At 46.1% G+C, this 20,181-nt stretch overlaps 1 protein-coding gene and 1 long non-coding RNA gene across 2 annotated transcripts in view; one reads left to right on the forward strand and one right to left on the reverse strand.

The window, feature by feature from the left end:
* LOC144124122 (rap guanine nucleotide exchange factor 4-like) overlaps window positions 1-20,181 on the reverse strand; it is a 396,964-nt gene that overhangs the window by 42,750 nt on the left and 334,033 nt on the right. Inside the window, exon 5 of the mRNA XM_077656784.1 lies at window positions 5,075-5,241. Coding sequence (XP_077512910.1) covers window positions 5,075-5,109 — 35 coding nt within the window. The 5' untranslated portion in view covers window positions 5,110-5,241. The remainder of the gene's footprint in view (window positions 1-5,074; window positions 5,242-20,181) is intronic.
* LOC144124930 (uncharacterized) lies at window positions 8,073-19,415 on the forward strand. Its single transcript, XR_013313316.1, has 3 exons — window positions 8,073-8,157; window positions 16,228-16,263; window positions 19,175-19,415. It is a non-coding gene; the product is annotated as an uncharacterized LOC144124930 (long non-coding RNA).

A 20,181-nucleotide genomic window follows, 5' to 3' on the forward strand; every position in this document is an offset into this window, starting at 1 on the left:
GTTCCCTTGCTAGGCTGTTGAACATTATCTTGGTTTTCTGCATGTTAATTTTTAGACCCATCGATCTGCTCTGCCTGTCTAACTCGTTGATCATGATTTGCAGTTCACCTCCTGAGTGACTCAGCAAGGCAATGTCATCAGCAAATCGCAGATTATTTAGGTATTCTCCATTTATTCTTATTCCCAACTGTTCCCAATTCAGGCCTCGAAATACCTCCTGCAAACATGCGGTGAACAGCATTGGCGAGATCGTGTCTCCTTGCCTGACGCCCTTTCTTATTGGAATTTTATTGCTGACTTTATGGAGGACTATAGTAGCTGTGCAGTTGCTATATATATCTTCCAGTATTTTGACATAAGGCTCTTCTACCCCCTGATTACGCAATGCCTGTATGACTGCTGAGGTTTCCACTGAGTCGAATGCTTTCTCGTAATCAATGAAAGCTATATATAGAGGTTGGTTATATTCTGCGCATTTCTCTATCACCTGATGGATAGCGTGAATATGATCTATTGTGGAATATCCTTTACGAAAGCCTGCCTGATCATTTGGTTGATTAAAGTCTAACGTTGCCCTGACTCTATTAGCGATTACCTTAGTAAGTACTTTGTAGGCAACGGATAGTAAGCTGATCGGCCTGTAATTTTTCAAGTCCTTGGCGTCTCCCTTCTTATGAATTAAGATAATGTTTGCATTCTTCCAAGCTTCTGGTACAGTCGAGGTCATAAGGCATTGCGTATACAGGGTGGCTAGTTTTTCTAGCACGATGTCCCCTCCATCCTTCAACAGATCTGCTGTTACCTGATCCTCCCCAGCTGCTTTTCCCCTTTTCATTGCTTCTAAGGCTTTCTTTACTTCATCTTTTGTTACTGGCGGGATGACGCATTGCTGTGCACTGCTGTCTTTCTCTTTAGCGCTCTGATTACATTTGCTACTGTACAGGTCTGTATAGAACTCTTCGGCTACGTTAACTATCTTATCCATATTGCTAATGACATTGCCCTGCTTGTCTTTTTGTATAGGTATTTAAATATTCCTACTAGCTTTATTCATTACATATTTTTCATGCTCTGTCAGATACTCAGCAGTGTTATTTATCCACACCCCAATATAATTGTACTCATCCACTACTTATAGCGTGAACGCCTGTATTCTATGCTCGCCGACTTCATCATTAATTATCATGGCTGCAGATTTTTCCTTACTAAACTTGAAACCTAATCCATCTCCCTCTGTACCACATATGTCTATCAACTTCTGTAAATCTTCCTTGCTGTCAGCCATTAACACTATATCATCGGCGTATATTAGTCCCGGTAATGACTGTTTAATCCATTCTCCTTGCTTGAAAAAAGAAAGGTTGAAGCCTAGTCTGCTTCTCTCTAGCTTGGTCCCCAACCCTTGCAGGTACTACACGAATAACAAAGGAGACAGAGGACATCCTTGCCTAAGCCCCAGTTGTATCTCTACAGGCCCTGATACATTTTTTCCCATTTTATAAGCACCCTGGTACCTTTATATATATCTTTTAAAAGAATAACTACTCCATCTTCCACATCCAATGTGCCCAGTATGTCCCACAGATACTCTTAAATAACGTTGTCGTAGGCTCTCTTAATATCCAGAAATGCTAGGCATAGGGGCCTTTGTTCCTTTTCAGCAATCTCTATACACTGCGTCAATGAAAACAGATTGTCCTCCAACCTCCTTTGTTTCCGGAACCCATTTTGTAGCTCCCCTAGCACCCCCGCGTTCTCTACCCAAGCCTGCAATCTGTCCTTTATAATCTGCATCACCACTCTGTAAACCACAGATGTCACTGATATGGGACGGTAGTTGCTTACGTCAGCTTTGTCCCCCTTTCGCTTATATATCATGTTTATTCTACTTTATCGCCATTCAGCGGGGACTTTGCCATCCACTATCATTTTATTCACTACCTGTATTAATGTTTGCTTGGATTTTGGTCCTAGCTTCTTTATTAACATAATCGGAATACCATCTGGTCCTGTTGACGTGCCACTAAGAACCTTCTTCTCGGCCCCTTCTCACTCTCTTTGCTCAAGTGAAGCTATACGACAGCCGCCGGTACAACAGGGCGCCCTCGCGAGAGGCGCAGGAAGCACAGCTATTGATTTTTGCAGATTAAGAGCAGATGGCGCTAGCAGTCGAGTTGCTCCTCTATTCTGCTGCTTTGTTCTCATTTGTTCATCGGGTTACTTAGCTTCCGTAATTTCTTGCGGGGCGGAAACTTAAAGCAGTAGTGCATTTTACGTATGTTCTCTTACTTTGTCAGGACCGTTCGTTCGGCCAGACCAAAACGCAGGAGTAAAGCGTAGGGACGGCGCCATAGAATTTGTACTGTGGCGGCGAGGAAGTAGGGGGAGGAATTAGGTTTTATATATGTATGAGGCATCTTTGGCATTGCTGTTTATAATTATAAAATAAATAAAATGTTGCGGTAGGAGCATCACGCACTCGCTCTCCAAGCAGCGGGCCTAATACGGGCTGCATTACAAGATAACATCTTTCTTGCCAGTGTCTAAACTAAGCACAAGGCTACTTTATTTTATATATGTGGCGTAACAAATTGTTTCGGTGGTGGCCGCCACCTAGTATTTGTAAGGGCCGGACTTTTAAGGAGCGGCTCATGCATACCTCCATAAACTTCTCTTCAGAGAGCAATAAATGTTTTCCATCACCACCCTTCCCGCCTCCCTTTGGCGTCGTCAGTGGCAAAGCAAAACGAGGGAAGAGGCGCTAATTATGGCGAGGTTATGACGATACAAAAGGCACGTTAACTGTAGCGTGATGTGAAAATTTTTCGCTCAGGCAATCCAGCTTGGTTGCACCAGCACTGCGATGAGGAGGAGGATGTTATGAGGAAAGGAAAAACACGTGCATTCCTGCACTAGTCCTGTCCAGAATTTGCGGACATGTCCGCTTGTTTCTGCATTCGAAGTGCCTGAAGGCACATTCGTTGTTCCCATTTGAGTCCCGTTAAAGGTATGACGAACCTTTCTGCAGTCCCATAGCTAATGTTACCGTCCAAAATATACCCCCATCGCGCTGCTTCCTACGCGCTCTTTCGCCCAGAAACTACGCAGGCACGCTATGTTTGAAACTGTCGAGCAGCTGCAAAGAGAAGTAAGCCCATTCTTTGCACCCCACTGCTGCCACAAATGGCACAGATCGGTGTCTTAATTCACGCCCGGTCGCCCACGGCAAGCATCGCTGTTACTCGCACCAGGACGCATGCAATCGACGGAGGCAGAGTACACGATGTACGCCAGCATAGATGCGTCTTTGCTCCGCACATGCCTTCATTTTGCACTTAGTAAAGAATTTCGTTATATTCCGCCTCGGACTGCTCGTAATTTAAGCGAGCTATCACTAGTATTTGCACCTCTTCAATTATGCGCTAATCTTCGCAGTGAATATGCACTTTCTGGGGATCGAGCGTCCGCACCCGGCAACGTGTAACACACCCATCCATAACACGGGGCAGTCCATAAGAAACACTATGCCAGCTCTTCTTTATCGGTAAATCGAGGAATCAGGATGTTGACAGTTAAAATTTTCAGATTCTGCCTCACAGCCACGGCAAAAGGCATGTCGAATATATTTGAGGTCTTCGCTTGCACAGCAACGCTTACCAACAGGCTCGCTAGCCTGTCGCATCGAAGATGGGCTCCACCGCAATGCACCGGGGACGAACTGCAAAGCCGGAGACGTGATCGATACGCTTCCGGGTAAACAGTGACGCTTTTTGGGAAAGGCTATGCGAGCGCCCAGCCAGCAGTTTTGTCTTTTCGCGAAACTCTACGTACATGGAGTTTAAACCCCGGAAGTTGAGGTTCGAACCTAACGGTCCCCGCTCAGTTGTTACCACACGCGAGCAGAGATGCGGAGCGCGCTCAACTCCGACTGGAGAAGGCAGCTGGCTGCAAAGAAAGCCTCAAAGCTCAAGAAGCGGACTTTGGCACACGGCAGGAAGTCAAGTGGGCCTGAGGCTGTATAGAAATAGACTAGAGTAATTTTGTAGTTGGCACGCTGCATGCGAACAGCGTGAGCCAACTGAAAGACATGGTCTCTCTCAAGCGGGTAGCAGCACAAACAGCTAGCTGCTGACGTACTCAGGGGTACGCGCACCGAACACCGATCGCGCCATTATGGGCAATGGAGAGATATTTGGGTTAAGAATTGGCTAAAGCTACGCCGTCGCGCGGTCCGCACTTATGCGATAGTGTCAACTTGAATTTTACCTGTTACTATCAACAGTGGACTGAAACATACCATCGTACTCGTGATACCGTACCCACCTGAAAATTTTGTCAGATACGAGGGAGTTTAAAAGATAATCATTGGATCTGTCCGATATATCAGGGGAAAAAAGGCACCGGGTTCGACGGAGGCAGGTTAGAGGACTTTTCTTGCTTCTGAGAAGCGGGATGAGGATGAAGGTGGTTGACAGAGAGAAAGGAAGGAAGAAACTTATGGTTTCTTTTATTTCTTTAGGTAGGAGGGGTGAATAAGCCCGGTGAGGAGAAGGGACAACTGAGACAACAGTAAAAAAAAATATACACAGAATACAGTACAGCCTTTATGGAATAGCGTATTATCACAACGAAGTGTAATCAACCGAAACATCATAACTCGGCTTGAAAAAAACCCCTGCAAGTGCCGGTATGCACTACTGTGACGTATGAATTCTGCATCGTCGTTAGAGCCAATATAGCTGACTACGACGAAGGCAAGCACTAATGCAGAGGCCCCATTCTATGCTTAGTGCATCATCTGATTACCTTAATTCTCCTCATTACAAATGACATAAAAGCCGCCATCAAAACCAAAAAGCGAATGTTCGAACCACCAGAGCCTTCAAAGAGCGTATATAAGTGAGAAATTGGTCTTTCAGCATATTTGACGCTACATTATGATATACAGGAAACTTGTAGGCCAAGGACACGCTGATACTACCGGTCCAGACACGCGAAACTTCACATAGTTCGTAACGTTTCAAGCGGTTGCAAGGGATGCTCATGCGAGAGGTTTCAAATGACGCCGCCTCACCGTTTGTCCATGCTGTGCGACCATACCGCCACCATGCCGTTCCCGCATCGACCTTTGTAGTGCTTGGCGGGCGCCACAGATGGCGGCACCTGACGCGCTAACCTCGTCCCCGGCAGCCTTGGGCTTCCTCAGCGCCGCCCGCTAACGTCGTCTGCGACGCCGGGCGTCTGAAATCAAGAGAGTGAAGAGTAATTAAGACAGGAGGCAGCAAAAAGGGAGACAGAGATAAAGAACACAGCTCTGCGCGTCAGACAAACGTGAGGAAGGCTTACATTACACTTAATGACTTTATTATAATAAAGTGTATCACTGGACGCTTGGAAGCGATGACCTCGCTGACGACGGTAGTGGCTGCTTTGCAACCCTGTGTCTAGAGAGAACGTGATCACAGGGATTACGTTGCGTCGTCTTATTACAAGAATGCAAATAATCCATGGCGAAGTTTCCTCTAGATCATGTGCACTAGTTGCGCAGTCAGGCGAAAAGGCAGTTCACTGTTGTTACTCGAGCTAGGAGGTGCAAACATTACTGGGTCGCAAAGAGTATACGCCGCCCGCATAGAAAATATAAGGCTCCCAGCGTCCTTGCGAAGCGGCTGGCGAGTGGTACGAGGCGCGCGCATTTTCAGTGATACAAAGCATCCACCGAGATGCCTCATAAAAGGAGTCCTTTTTGCTTATTATTTGTTTCGTAACAAAAGGGGAGGGAGAGAGTTGGAGGCTATTTGGTGTGATTCAGATCGGGTGTAAATTGTCTGTTTCTCGGAATTGTTCTAGAATTCTTTTTTCTTTTGAGGATGCCTTTGCCAAAGAAAATGAATAATAATTTGCCCCAGAAAAATTTGCCCTTCACGGATTTGCTATGTAAGGGCGTCAGACAACCAGCGGCAGATTTGCTTCATTGGACCTTAATGGGCAGGACGTGAGTGCGTTTCATGAGAAGCCTCAGATTCCGCTGATTGTTAGTGCAGGTGACTTGAACATAGCGCCGTTTGTACGGATCTCATACAAAAGAGCATTAAAATAACTTTTATTACCAAAAGAGACGCCGCAAAATGTTACCACGATCAACCGTATGTTGAGCCTGTTGATATTGTACGTCACGGAGAAAAACGATTGAAATCGGTAATTACTGCACGCACCAAATCTGCGTGCAATTATACAAATTTTAGAGCAGACATATGGCATGGTCAATGTTCCCGTCAACGGTACAGCGCATGAATGACCGAGACGAACGACACATGTCACAACTCCGCCTGCTGAACCGAAGGTCCAGGAATTGACTCCCGGCCGCGGCAACCGTTTTTTTATTTATTGTCGCGAAATGCAAAAACACTGTGTGCGGTGCAATGTTACTGCATCTTAATAAATAATTCCAGGAGGTTTGCACAAATACAGAACTTTCCACTGCCTCGTCTCTCATAGTTCATGCGCAGCTTTGGGCTTTTAAACCGTACAAACGAAATGAAACGAAACGAAACCAAAGCAAACGAAACCAAACCAAACCAATTCACATTATCACAACTGAGGGCTCTGACACACGCAGGATAGATGAACATAGAGATTCTGGGGCTCAGCGCATTGCCATCTTTCTTCAATCTTGTGTGCCGACCATGCGCTAGTGACCGACATGACGGGCCTACTCCTCCATTAGTCAATTCTTTTGGGAACGCACCACAAACATTTGGTTCACCGGCGGTCAGTTGCTCGCCCAGCAGGCTTCCTCTCGTCGACATTCGGACAGCAGTAGGTTGAGTCAGTATGCCGTTTATAAGTTCTGAAAGACGCAATCGCTAACAGGTGAGATGGAGAACGCACACACACGGATAACCAGGTGCATGAATGATGCAAGTAAATTACGCATAATGTGCTCTATTCGCGTTACCTTCCAGTCAGTATCTAGCATGCCAAGCCGTTTCCACTCACATACCACTGCAAAGCACAACAAATACAAGTGACAACCTTCGTACGTTATGCTACAAGGGAAATGAAAAAGGTGTTACACACAACGTACACTCGGATGATGGGCGCTAAAGAGCAGGATCACCGCAACTAAGATGACACTCTGAACACTGAAGCGCTTGGCAGACGACGGAAAAAGGGAGAACGAGACACACAGTGCGCTGATCAGACCCCTGTGTGTGTCATCTTCTCTTTGTCCGTCGTCTGCCAGCGCTTCAGTGTTCAGAATGTCAAACTAACTCGCCCAGCAACACACCCTTCTTAGATGACACATCGCGCCAACGAGATGCCTTGTGGGCTAAAAGAGCCTCGGCGGGAGAATTCTCAGAGAGGATATAAAAAGATTAGAAGGTTGGTGGAGGAGGGCGGGAAAGAAGCTTGGCGAGGATCAGAAGGAAATTCGCACAGTGAATACGATGAAGACATGTTCGGAATTAAACTTTCAGCTGGATGACACCTGATCTATGATAAAAAACGGTCGCCATATACAAAATATCTCCATGCATGATTGTGCGGGTGGTTTGAAAAATAATCCTGCAAAGCATCCGTGCGGTAAGGCAATGACCGAAAAATGTCTGGGTAACTAGTATGTGTCGCGGCTTTAGATAAGCCCACGTATGTCAACTTTAAAACCGGAGCGAAACAAAGTCTTCCTCGTATAGCAAAGCGATGCAACTGGCGAAGACATCAACTACGCTAATTTGGAGCATGTTTCTGGACTATTCATACATTTATTCACTTTCGACCAAAAGATATTGGTGTCAGCGTTGGCACCGGCTGTCTGCTGAGTAGTCCTTACTTTATGTGTCCGGACTCGAAGCTTTCAAATGAGCACAGTTGTTATCGCGATAAAACATGGCGCGTGGCTTTGAAGGCGCGAATATAAGGTCGTTAGCGGAGCTTCTTGAGGGCTTGCTTTTTACGAGACTTGAAAGGTACAATAACTTCTTTGGCAATTCGCAGATGCGAATGCAGCTGCTAGTAAGAGGCGTATAAAGGGAAACAGCTGAACTTAAACTAAGGTCGCTGTGGTGGAGGCCTCCTCACGTAACCGTTTCGCCGTAGACGATTTCTAGATGCTCACTGAACTGTTCACTTTTTTAGCGACCGCTGTCGCTTTTGGTGAGTGACGGATTGCTTACCGCGATGTCAGACAGGGAGGTGTGACAATAGTAGGGTACTAAAACTGCGCCGAGTGAATTCGCGAGCCACGCCAATACCAAATTATTGCGTTTGATGTTTACGGTGAGCTGCCATTACAATATGTATTGAGGCTTGCACCACGCATCGCGACGGATCATTCTATTTGCGCAGTTCGTTTAGAATGACTCAAAGGAGTAATATCAATGCACGCGTGTGCTTAAAGCTGTACGCTCATGTGCACGGGCACAAAACTATGAGCGCAAAAAGAAAAGAAGTATAAGAAATAACAGCAGCCCGAAAATTGCTAAAAGAGGAATTACCTGATCGAAACGTTCAAGAAAGAGCCAACACTAAACAAGAACTGTCGCGCACATGTTTCCGCTGCCATAAGCATTAATTAAAGGTTCAGCGTTGATTTGCTGGACGCCACCCCTTCAGTATTACCGCTAATGAAGGAGAGTTTAGCTGCCGCCTATTCCACACGTAAAAATAGACAACTGAAGTTGTGCCACCGCATATGCAATTAAGCGGGCGGGGTGCCGCCAGGGTGCCGCAGTTTAGACGGAAATGACTTAGTTTCGCAAACTTATCCAAGTTTCTTTCATGCTTCTTTTTTTTCGGCGCTGCATAATTAAGAATTTGATAGCTAAACGACTGCCTGTATCACCGTTACGTTGTCATCAAAGGCCACCTATTCCTGAAAAGTTTACAAGTGCACAAAACGGGCCGCGACTTCTCGCTAAACAGCGCAGACCGGGTTGAAAAGTCACGCTCGCCTGACTCAATTTTGAGCCCACGTTGTCTTCTACGGGGCCCGCCCCAGCGGTTGCGAAAGGGCCAGACAGACAAAGTAACCGCTGCGGACTCAGTCGGTGGCGACGTAACTCAAAGTTCTCTGTTTCGCCCTGGCTTTGTGAGAAGCCTGACTCCTCAGGAGTCGAGAACAGTTAATTAGCTTCGTGCAGGTGACGCATCAAGCTTCTGTCAAGGAAAATGAAACTATAGCTGAGAGGGGGCTTTTTGATTACCTTGAGCAAGAGGCGCTCATTTTTGAGACGCTTCGCTTCGCAAATCGCGAGGATTCGGGTCTTCTTTGTTTTGTGAAGGAAATGTGCAGTCTCTGTCTCTCTCTCCCTTTGTTTTAGCTGGAGTATTTCGCTCACTTTCGTCAACACTTTCACAGCACAAAAAGACAACTAATCACCAAGGCATAACAATTATACCTGGATGTAAGTTAGGCACGTTGACTGTAGGCGACTGCATGATGTAGTGTATACATCAGTGGATGTGTTACGAAAAGCGAAGGGGCATTTGAAGGAGGTGGCGAAGCGGTGTTGGTGGAAGGTTCTCCGAAATTATTTGAGACTGTGGGGCCAGTTGCAACTTCGATTACAGGCATATGCTGGCGTGTGAGCAGTAGTCATCATCGGCCAGCGCGATATACAGTAGGTGGTGCTGGTGGTGAAACTTTTTTACCAGTGGATACAGAGGAGCGACCCGAAGCCGCCCCCCCCCCTCCCCCCGTTTAAACGACGGCCGCTATCCCTTGGGCAGCGGCGGCATCTTCAGCCAGCTGGAGAAGCTTCATCTGTGTCCCCGGGTCTGGGCTGAGCATTAGAGCCTCCCAATGATCAGGGTCGGTAATGAAGTGACTCGCGCGTAGGGACTGGCGGCAGTTCCAGATCATATGATATAGAGTGGGTTTGCTACAGTAACGAGTTTTTGCACTCTTTCAGTAAGAATAAGGCATTAGATAGGCAAATATAGAGGCTCACGGGATGGTCCGAGTTCACAAAGCTTTTTCACACATTGTAGCCGTCCACTAACTGATGCTATCATCCCATCGGCTATTCGTGGTCGCAGCTGGCGAGTGCGAGTATTTTAAAGGAATAACTGCTCCATAAATTCCTTCTCTTTTAAGCGTCTTTTTTTAACGTTAGTAAACTTTCGAGGTGTTAGGGGAGGAGGATGGAACGCACCTCCGAATAGGCTTTAATTTGGGAATCGTATCATATCGGCATTGTAATGGACACTAATGCCGTAGTCATTAGAGTAGTGTAACGAACCAGCAAAAGAGATACGAGACTAAGAGCCGCACATCAGAACCTGCATTGACTCAACGTGCACTGCGCAGAACGGAAAGATCAGAGTACTACGGTACACGCGTTGGGTTGAACCTAACGGCACCGAAAGCATCGCCGATCTTTTAGAGCGTAAAGCTGAGACAAATAAAAGATGGCGGGGATAGGGTATCTGCAACTTCCACAGGACAGGGTTAATTGGAGAAACATGGGAGAGTTATTTGTCTTGCGGTGGGCGTAGTCAGGCTGATGATTATAATGATGATAGGGTACCGCGTTCTAATTACAAAGAGTCCACGGCCACTGGAAACTGATCTTTTATTAGGTAGAAAAAATATTTAAAAAAATGAAGTACACGTGCCGCCATCACATGTCGATTTCGCAAGTGAAAAACGAATGTCGACACCTATCTCTGGCTGTAGATTCCAGAGGCTGTGCTGTACAGCCATTCACTTCAAAACGGTGGCAACCCTTCCTTTTTGGTAAGAACTTCCCGATTGCAATCGACTGCTAAAAAAATTTCCAAATGGGTCTTTCTCGCCGATAAATCTTTCTTTTTGGTGCTGGGCAAAGGTATAAGTAGCCAGAAAGGGGCAGAAAATATCTTTTTTTGTAAGAACACCGATCAAATGCAAGGTCCGTCAGCGCTCTCTTAAAGAACACCCTCCGGGATAGCTAGAAATTAAACCTCTCGCTTCGGGTCATCATAAAAAAGAAAGAAAAATAATAAGAAAAACAAGCAAAAGGCGATAAGCGTCGCCAACGGCAAGATCCAGGCTTTAGGCTTCGCTGTCGAGCCGAGCATCTGGGTCGCTGTATAGCTGCGAAGGCGCTAGAGGGTAGCACCCGGACCAACAGATACGCTGCTCATCATCATCATCATCATCATCATCATCATCATCATCATCATCATCATCATCATCATCATCATCATCATCATCATCATCATCCCAACTACGTGCGCTGCTAGACAAAGGCCTCTCCCGTATCTCGCCAACTAACCCTGTCCTGTGTTGGGTGCGGCCATCTTAACCCCCTCAAACTTTCTAATCTTATCCGGCCACCTGACTATCGACACGCCCCGCTATGGTTTGCCTTCTTTTAAAATTCAGACCGTTACCCTTATCGACCATAAGGTGTCATACCATCAGATAACATCTCCTGCCCATGCCCACTTGTTCCTCTTTATTTCAACTAGGATGCCATTAACTCGCGTTCGTTCCATGACCCACTCTGCTGTCTGTCTGGCTGTTAACGTTAAATCTATCAATATTGTCCCTCATAGGTTGAGTTGCTTTGGGACGTTAAACCCCATAAACCAAACCTATCAATATCTTTTCCATTGTTGGCTTTGTTGTCTTTTAATTGGTTTTTTGGGGAAAGGAAAGGACTCAGTATCTGTCTCATATATCGTTGGACACCTGAACCGCGCCGTAAGGGAAGGGTAAAGGAGGGAGTGAAAGAAGAAAGGAAGAGAGAGGTGCCGTAGTGGAGGGCTCCGGAATAATTTCGACCACCTGGGGATCTTTAACGTGCTCTGACATCGCACAGCACACGGGCGCCTTGGCGTTTTTCCTCCATAAAAACGCAGCCGCCGCGGTCGGGTTCGAACCCGGGAACTCCGGATCAGTAGTCGAGCGCCCTAACCACTGAGCCACCGCGGCGGGGCAGGGCTTTGTTGTCCCCAATTTAAGTTCTGTCTGTTGTTGCCAGGAAGAAAGAAAAGGAAAGTGCACAGGCCTGCTCACTGGCTCTACGCGAGCCACAATCGCTACCAAGTGCAGATAGCAGAGGAGTTGAAAGATGGGATAGAGAGACAGGATAGTAAAGACGCTCTAAAGACAAGGACGATACCGGAGGTAGTGCAATACCGGGCCAACCGGTGGCAGGAGTGAAGCATCCTTCAAACTCTCCGCCACATTTCCAAAAATAGTCCAATTGGACCCGTAACAGATAATCTACAGGGTCCGGACATTCGCTGCCACCACCTCTAAAGCAACAAGAACCAGAATTTAAGTTCAATCCTTTTCTTTAGCCTCCATGTTTCTGGCCTGCACATGAGTACCGGTAAGACACTGTTATATACTTTTCTCTTCAGGGATATTGATAAAGTGCCACTCATTACCTGAGTGCACCTGAAAAATTCACTCCACCCCATACTTGTTATCCCAGTTATTTCACTCTCGTAGTCCGGATCTGCGGATACTATCTGCCCGAAGTAAGTGCTATCACTATCAACGCTTCGCTACCTTTCTTAAACTGCCGTTCCCTTCCGAGACTGTTTTAGATTAGTTTGGTTTTCTGCAAACAAATTTTTTGGCCGACCGTTGTGCCTTGCCTACCAAGGTCATCAATCATGCTTTGCAATTCGTACCCAGAGTTACTTATCTAGGCAATGTCAGCAACGAATCGTAAATCACTCATCTTCAACTCTTCCCAGTCAAGATCTCTGAATGCCGCCATTACACACGTGGTCAGTAGTACTATAGAAATTGTTTCTCTCTCTGTTACTCCCTTCGTTACTGGGGTTTCATTGTTTTCCTTATGAAAGGCTAAGTTCGCGGTGTAGCCGCTATAGGTATTTTCTAGTACGTTTTAATAGGGCTTGTTTACATCATAATGCATAATGCCTGCATGAGTGCTGCAATTTCTTAACTCATCTCATCATTGCACATTTAACGTAAAAACCGTACAACCGCCAGAACAGATGCCAACGTTAGATCTTTTCTTTACCAGAGAACTGGACGGTCTTCAGGGCTAAAAGTTGCAGAGAGCAACTTGAATGGGCCCTACGACAGCTCCTCGCTGAATTAACCACGTAAAGAGAGAGCCTAACCAGGCAAATTTTTTACATTCTTTCTTTTTTTCGATGCATAAATCCCACCAGCACAAGACGCGAAGGTTTCATGACCGCATTTCCCCCTCCCCCACCCACTGTTCAGGAGTACATCTAGTTCTTGTACAGCATATGGACATGGAGAGCTTGACATGCACTGGGACACGCAAAAATCAGTTGGATATAGACTCATTGTAATAAAAAAAAGAAATAAATAAATAAAGCAAGGAAGAAAGAAAGAAAGAAGGAGAGAAGGAAAAGAAGAGGTTAAAGGCACCTAGCAAATAGAACAAAAAAGAATAAGCCTTAGCGTAAACACTGCACTTGTTTTTGCATTCTACTTCGGACCGCATAATACCGTAAATTATCTCAAAAGAGCGGCGATCCTTACACGCCTCGCTTAATTAAGGTGCGCTGCCTAATTAATTCAAATGTTTTCACACCTTTTCATGGCGCTTTGTTTCGGGAATTACAGTGTTCTATTCTTTGCTTTAAATCTAGAAACGCTTCCCGGGTTTAAGAGCGTTTATTCCCGTTCCCTTCTACGAACGAGCTTATCTCTATGTTTAGTGAAGCAACACGTGGTGCTATACGTGAGAGCGAAGCTGTTGGGAAAGGACGGCCTTGATTACTTTCAGTTCTTGAACGGAATGCCCCAGCACCTCAGACTGTCATTAATCTTAGCTAAGCTCAACCAAAATAACCTTACTGCTTGATGCTGAAATGGATTTTTCTTAGATCGTTAGTGGTCATTAATTTACCAAGCCTGGACACCATGAAAACTGAACCAATCAATCACTTGTAGTGAAGCAGTGACTTTCATTTTTTATGTGAAACTCTTGCGAAGGTCACCAGGTGCTTTACGGCAACCCTACACCTTGGAGAAATTGAAGCATTCTCTTTTTGAGCGTGTCAGAATTCTCTCCTTGGTCAAAAGGCACTCGAGCAGGGCGCCTTCGAGATTTAGCTTAGCAGCGTGAAACGCCCACCTGAAGGGACACTTTCAGGCGTCCTGTCCAGCCTAATGGAAAGCAGTTTCTGCAGCTTTATCTGATCGTAGGAACTATTAGTACTCATGAGTCACCATGTTATATAAGACGTAATGTTAGTTTGCTTCTGAAATGTACAGTCATCTACGACTGTGACATAATGAACGTCCCTATGCTTGTGTTTCCTTTCCCCTACATTCTCACTCTGTTGAGTATAATGTGCATCGGAGTAGGTTGAATATGAGCTAAAAATATTACGAGCTTGTGTATATGCAGTATGCTATTTCAACTCGGAACCAGTTAAACAGCACTGAAATCACATTCACTCGAAAAAAAAAATAAAACTTCATACGGAAGGCTATAGGACACTGAACAATTTTAATGTAATTAACCGATTCCTAGAAATTCTCTGAAAGATGAAATAAAAATTCACCCAAAGTTACGATACTGCTTAATGCGAACTAGAGCGCCGCACTTCAGTTATTTTAATTCTGCGACATATTGAGGCAAGGATATCGGCGAACAAGGATAAGGAGAACGGAGTGGTGTGTGCTGCGACTTCCTCGACATATAAATAATAAATTGGTTTTGGGCGAAAGGAAATGGCGCAGTATTTGTCTCACATATCGGCCGACACCTGAACCGCGCCTTAAGGGAAGAGATAAAGAAGGGGCTGAGAGAAGAAAGGAAGAAAGTGGTAACGCGTAGTGGAGGGCTCCGAAATAGTTTCGACCACCTGGGGATCTAACGTGCAGACATCGCACAGCACACGGGCCCGTTTGCGTTTCGGCTCCATCTAAACGCGGCCACCGCGGTCGGGTTCGAACCCGGGTACTCCGACTCAGTAGACGAGCGCCTTAACCACTGAGACACCGCGGCGGGTGCGTGAGTGACGCCTGGAAGCGTTTCACAGCAGCCACCGCAGACCCACCTCCGCTCATGCAACCTGTCACTCTGGCGGCAGCAACCTGCACTCCAGGGGACGCGCTCGCAGCGCACCTTTCGCCACAACCTCCTCTCCCGTTTTACTTCTCATGCTTCTGCTGTACCCTCCTCATTCACTTCCTCCTCGCGCTCTGATTGCTCTCGCAGTCTTTCATCCTTTGCTGCGCTCTGCGTTTGCTCTCTTCCATCGTCCGCTATGCTTCGCGTTCGCTCGGTTACGCCGAGGCACGCCACTTGATGCAGGAATGGGCGCCGAAGAGCTGCGCTCTAAACCAAACTAGCAACAAAAACTCCACTGCTGCAGATTAAAATGAAAAATGAAAATATGTGCTGAGCAAAGAGGGCTGACAGCTAAAGACGAAAGATAAAAATACGGCAAAACAGCGCAATGTTTTCTTTTTGCCACAAAGTGTCGTCTGCCGACAATGACACTCTGGTACTCTGCAAAGTGACGCTGCAGGTTATCAATCACAGATCTGTTGCGAACCAGTACATTAGACTGACAGAAAGCCTGAGAAAACATACGTGCTCTTTTAGGCAATTTTTAAAGCGTCCGATGCTGTAGAGATCAGCTGTTCGCAGCCTCCTGTACGAAACCTTCACAATGGCATACCATGGAAGGGTATGTCTTATTTGTTTAAACCCCTTGCGTGGGAGTTGACCAGTAGCATTTTCCTACTGTAACAGCCAAAAAGTTCGTAGGCGAACTCTTCCATAGATATGATACCTATTTCTTTTTTCTGAAATCTGCGCTTCGCTCTTGCCTGTTAAGTGAACTTGTAAACAAAGGGGGCTTGTAAAAAGTACGGTCACGTGAATTTCCAAAATCTCTGCCCGAAGGTCAATCTGCATGCCACTATTAAAATGTTGTGTGGCGATTTTCCTCAATGGTAAGTGTGTGCCAAGGACTGTAATCGTAAGACATCTCTTGGCGTACCCGGGAAAGAGAACAAGACTTCCAGAAAGGCTTACTTAAATTTTCTCAACTTCCAGTTGCATCAAATGCGTAACCACACCGCATAATCATACGTAACAGTAGCAACCCTCGCTGAATCGCCAATCACTTCGAGTGAACATTGCTTCGATATTTTGAGCCTCAAGCTTTGTCCTTATTTTTAGGCACTCGATTTGTTCTTGTGTAGTTGTCAATGGTTCTCAACTCCTGTTTCAAACTCACACCTTTCTTTCTCTCTTGCAGTCCACTGTGCTAAGCTGCATTCGTTTATATTGAAAGGTAAGAGAACTTTTCTCCACTACATCTGATAGCCTTTTCAAGTTACCTTTCTTGCGCATATTTTGTGTTCTAGAGTGAGCTCATTAGATTCCTGTGGGTTTCTTAATACTTAGGAATTTTGAAAAAAAGTTGCAAGGTGGAGGCGCGTGCGGCTACTCTACGTGATGACGCATCTTATTTTCGGTTAAATGTAGATTGTAAAGCAACACTGGTGGTGATCATACTACTGACAGGAGATCCAGGGGCAGCGCGGTTGATTAATTTCAAAGTGATCTCGGTCGACTTACATTTTAATGTGTGATGCCTGCTGGCAGCTGGTTTCGCACGGAATGTCGGAAAAGTGAGAAAGCTTGCGGGCCATATTTTAAAACGGGTATATGCCTTGCTCATTCTTAGGTTCCGTTGTCATTGGCTGCTGCTGTCTGTGACGTCATCAGTGATAGTTACCAAGTGTTTCCAGTAGCCCGCTCTGGCATCAAAAATGTGGATTCTATAAACGGCCAGTTTGTTGCCCCATGCTTGCGTATTTTAGAGGCACAACGGGTTAGCAGCGACATTTATCACGGTGGAGGCGTCAGGCTTGCATGCACACAAAGTAAACCATGCAGGCTGTATATGACGCATCTACAGAACTCGCACCTGCTTTTAATCTTGAAAGTATAAGCAATTAAGTGCCATTGAAAACTATGAAATATCAGTCATACATCACCTTAAGCAAGTCATTTCATTGCTTCACGTTCTCGAGCAGTCACATCCACAGTAGCATCGTAATTACATGTATCGATTGTGAGTTGGCTGCTGTTGGTGAAACTTTGCATACGCCTCGCTGTTGTGTTATCGCGCTATGCTGGCTATTTGTAGCCCTCTCGAGGATGTATGTGTGCTGCGGGAGAAATAAAATCACTTAATTTTATGCATGGGTCGAGGAAAAAGGGCAGGCATTATTTTGCTCCAGGTAAATTTCCACTGGGTTAACCTCGGAGACACTGCATCCGCTGTAAATTAAGACGGGCGAAGTGCGGTTTCTGTCTGGCTAAGCTTTGGCGTAGTTTTCGTAAAGTACGAAAAATAACAGCTGAACATGTTTGCTGCGCCTAGCGTAAGTAGTGCGACTCAATCCCCTCGAGTGTAACACCCGGCCTTGGACGAGTAGTACCCTTTACTTGCCGAAAAAAAAGGAGTAGCTCTTTCACTCCGGGAGGCCTCCTAACTGTCCACAAGCCCTCGGGCCTCCGCTTCGCGCCTTACTCGGGTGACCACTCTTCGCTAGCTCTTCGGGTTGGCGGCAAGGAGAGCGTCCTCTCTCGAAGAGCGGGATAGGCTGAGTATGAGGCCGCGGCCCGCGGCCCGCGGGTGCGGGTAGGCTGAAATGTTATGGCAGAGATCGGCCACTGGAGCCTGTTTCCGTCGCGGTGTTTATTGCAGACGTGCGTAGTTTTTCTTTTGTGAAAATGCTTCCGCCTTTATCAAGAAACCCGCAGCAAGAAAAAAAAAGAGAAAGAAAACATCAAGTACAGAAGCTTTACACCGAAACGCGCAGCGCAAAACCAAGGTCTGCATGGGTACCGCCGTCCTGCTAAGTCGCGGCTGGCAATAGCCAGACAGTCGCGGCTATTAAGACTTGGTAAACCAATCCTGATAAACAACTCCTCTTCGGATGGGTAAAACTCAGAGAGAAAGTCTACGAATTCAAGAGTAAGCTGAGAAGCCGGCGACCACGCTAGCTCATTTTTAAACCAGACGGCGCTGCGTGTCCCATACACGCGTCATATAGAGCCTTCCATCGGAATGTTAAGGTTATGGAGCTCTGGAAAACCGTACCTGTTCCGAGCCCAACATTCGCGAACGCCATAGTGTGCTTGAGTTGTTCCAACCGTGCCTTCGCTTCGTTTTTGTTTACTGGCGAGCAGCGGCGGCGAGAAATTGTTTGCCGCGATCACCGTTTGGCTAAGTGTCACCTGTGCCTACACAGCATCGTTTAAGCTAGCAAACTAACGGCTATTAAAGGAAACTACTTATTTACGCTTGCTTAACGCTGACCCTCTCAACTCACATTCAACACGTATTGAACAGCGTCACACATGTTTATGCGCGTTCCGAGCTGCCGTTCGCTCCGATTACATTAAGCCTTATTTTTTATGCAGAGTCTGTATCCTTCGGCTCCGACAGCGGTGGCGCACTCACTTCCCGTACCATACGCCTCGTAAAAACGCTTCCTAATGCGGTGCAGATGTTTTCGCATGGTTTTCATATGCTACTGCTTCATTCCTCCGTTAGACTCGTTGAGTTTGCGCGCGGCACGCATGTGTGGTGAAAGACTTGGATTGCAGGCGGGTTTTGAGGACTGAATTTGATTTTGCTCCCCCCTTAGCCAGTACTTTTCCTAGAGTTTGAGAGGAATGCGAGAAAAAGAAAATTTGTGCAAAGTTTGTCTGTCTTACTTTTGATGATCTGACACTGGCATAACGGGGTGCACATAGTGGGATCGGGCCATTTACACTCTTCCTAGCCTTCATCTTGTCATAAGCGTACACACTAGGTGGAGACTTAGCTTACTGCGTGTGCGGTCAATGCAGAGTGCAATCAGGCGATGCTCACGCAGTCCTGCCAAATATTTGCGTCGCCTGTCAGGCGGGTATCAAAACAGAACGACGCGGATAATCCCATGCGCAAATATAAAATGAGATGTTGGTAAGCACTTGAAGGAGTTGCTCGCCGAGGCACTAGTAACGTTGTCCGGGGCTGTACCTTGTATCGGCATGCATGAATACGATCGTTTCTCCAAGGTTGGGTAAAAGCTTTAAAACCTTCTGTTCTCGAAACTGCGGCTGTTGAAATGTGCAATGCATAGTGGATTTCTGCTTGTGCGCGTGCGTATGAACATAGAAGCTGTTCTGTATTTGCGTTGCAGAGATCGAAATCAGCTACCGGGTTCCGTGCACGACAAGCGTGTGCAGCGACGTGTGCTCCGCGCGTGGCTGCTTACAGGGCATTTGCAAGTACTCTCCGGATCAAGTTGGAGCACCGCGCATATGCGTCTGCAAGGGACACAGGTCGACATGCAGCTGACTGGTCGACAGCCCGCGATTTCCCCTCAGCGCAGCGTTAAACGAGAAAAGGAAAAGGCCATGTGGGATGACGGCCCCCGATGTTTCAGCGAGTCGAATGGCCACATTTAAAAATTGCTATTTCCTCTGCGGCTGACATCAATAAAATAAATCATTAACAGTAATGTCGTGCCCAAAGGAGTACGATTGCTCACTCGGTACTCACTCGATACTCGATACTCGCTCGCTCGCTCACCCGTTCGATTGATCAATCAATCAATCGATCGATCAAGCAACCAATCAATCAAATAAATCAATCACTGAATGCTCGAATAAATGAACATATTTACCAATAAATGAATCTCAATTACGCAATCACTCAAAAAGAACGAATATATGTTGAATAAAACAAACAAAATTAAATATAGATTTAAGCTAACGCCATTATTACATATAACGTCCTTATTCATGACAATATGGCTTACACAAGGTTAGTAGATGTCAATGTTCACCCGAAAATGCCGCAGGTCATGCGAGAAGGAACAGCCTGAGAACAAAAGAAGCTGAATAGCTTTTCCTGTGTGGAAAAACTGCAGTTTCTGGCCATTTTTGTGTGTAAGAAAATCCACTACAACAAATACTCGTTAAATCTGGAGAATGTTTTGTATGATCCTATGCCAAGTATGAAGAAAGCAACTGTCTGGCGGCAGCGCGTGGCCACTCTCAAACCGTATTAAATGACAGCAAAATCTGGCACATAATTTTCAAAGATTACGGATTGCTCGTGGAAAATGTATCACACTCTACAGTGCGTACTTTTTGCGCCATCCTTTAACCAACACTATATCTCCGCGGCATCCTTAAACCAGTA

Source organism: Amblyomma americanum, chromosome 3 (genome assembly GCF_052857255.1).
Source record: "Amblyomma americanum isolate KBUSLIRL-KWMA chromosome 3, ASM5285725v1, whole genome shotgun sequence".
In the NCBI taxonomy this organism is placed as follows: Eukaryota; Metazoa; Arthropoda; class Arachnida; order Ixodida; family Ixodidae; genus Amblyomma; species Amblyomma americanum.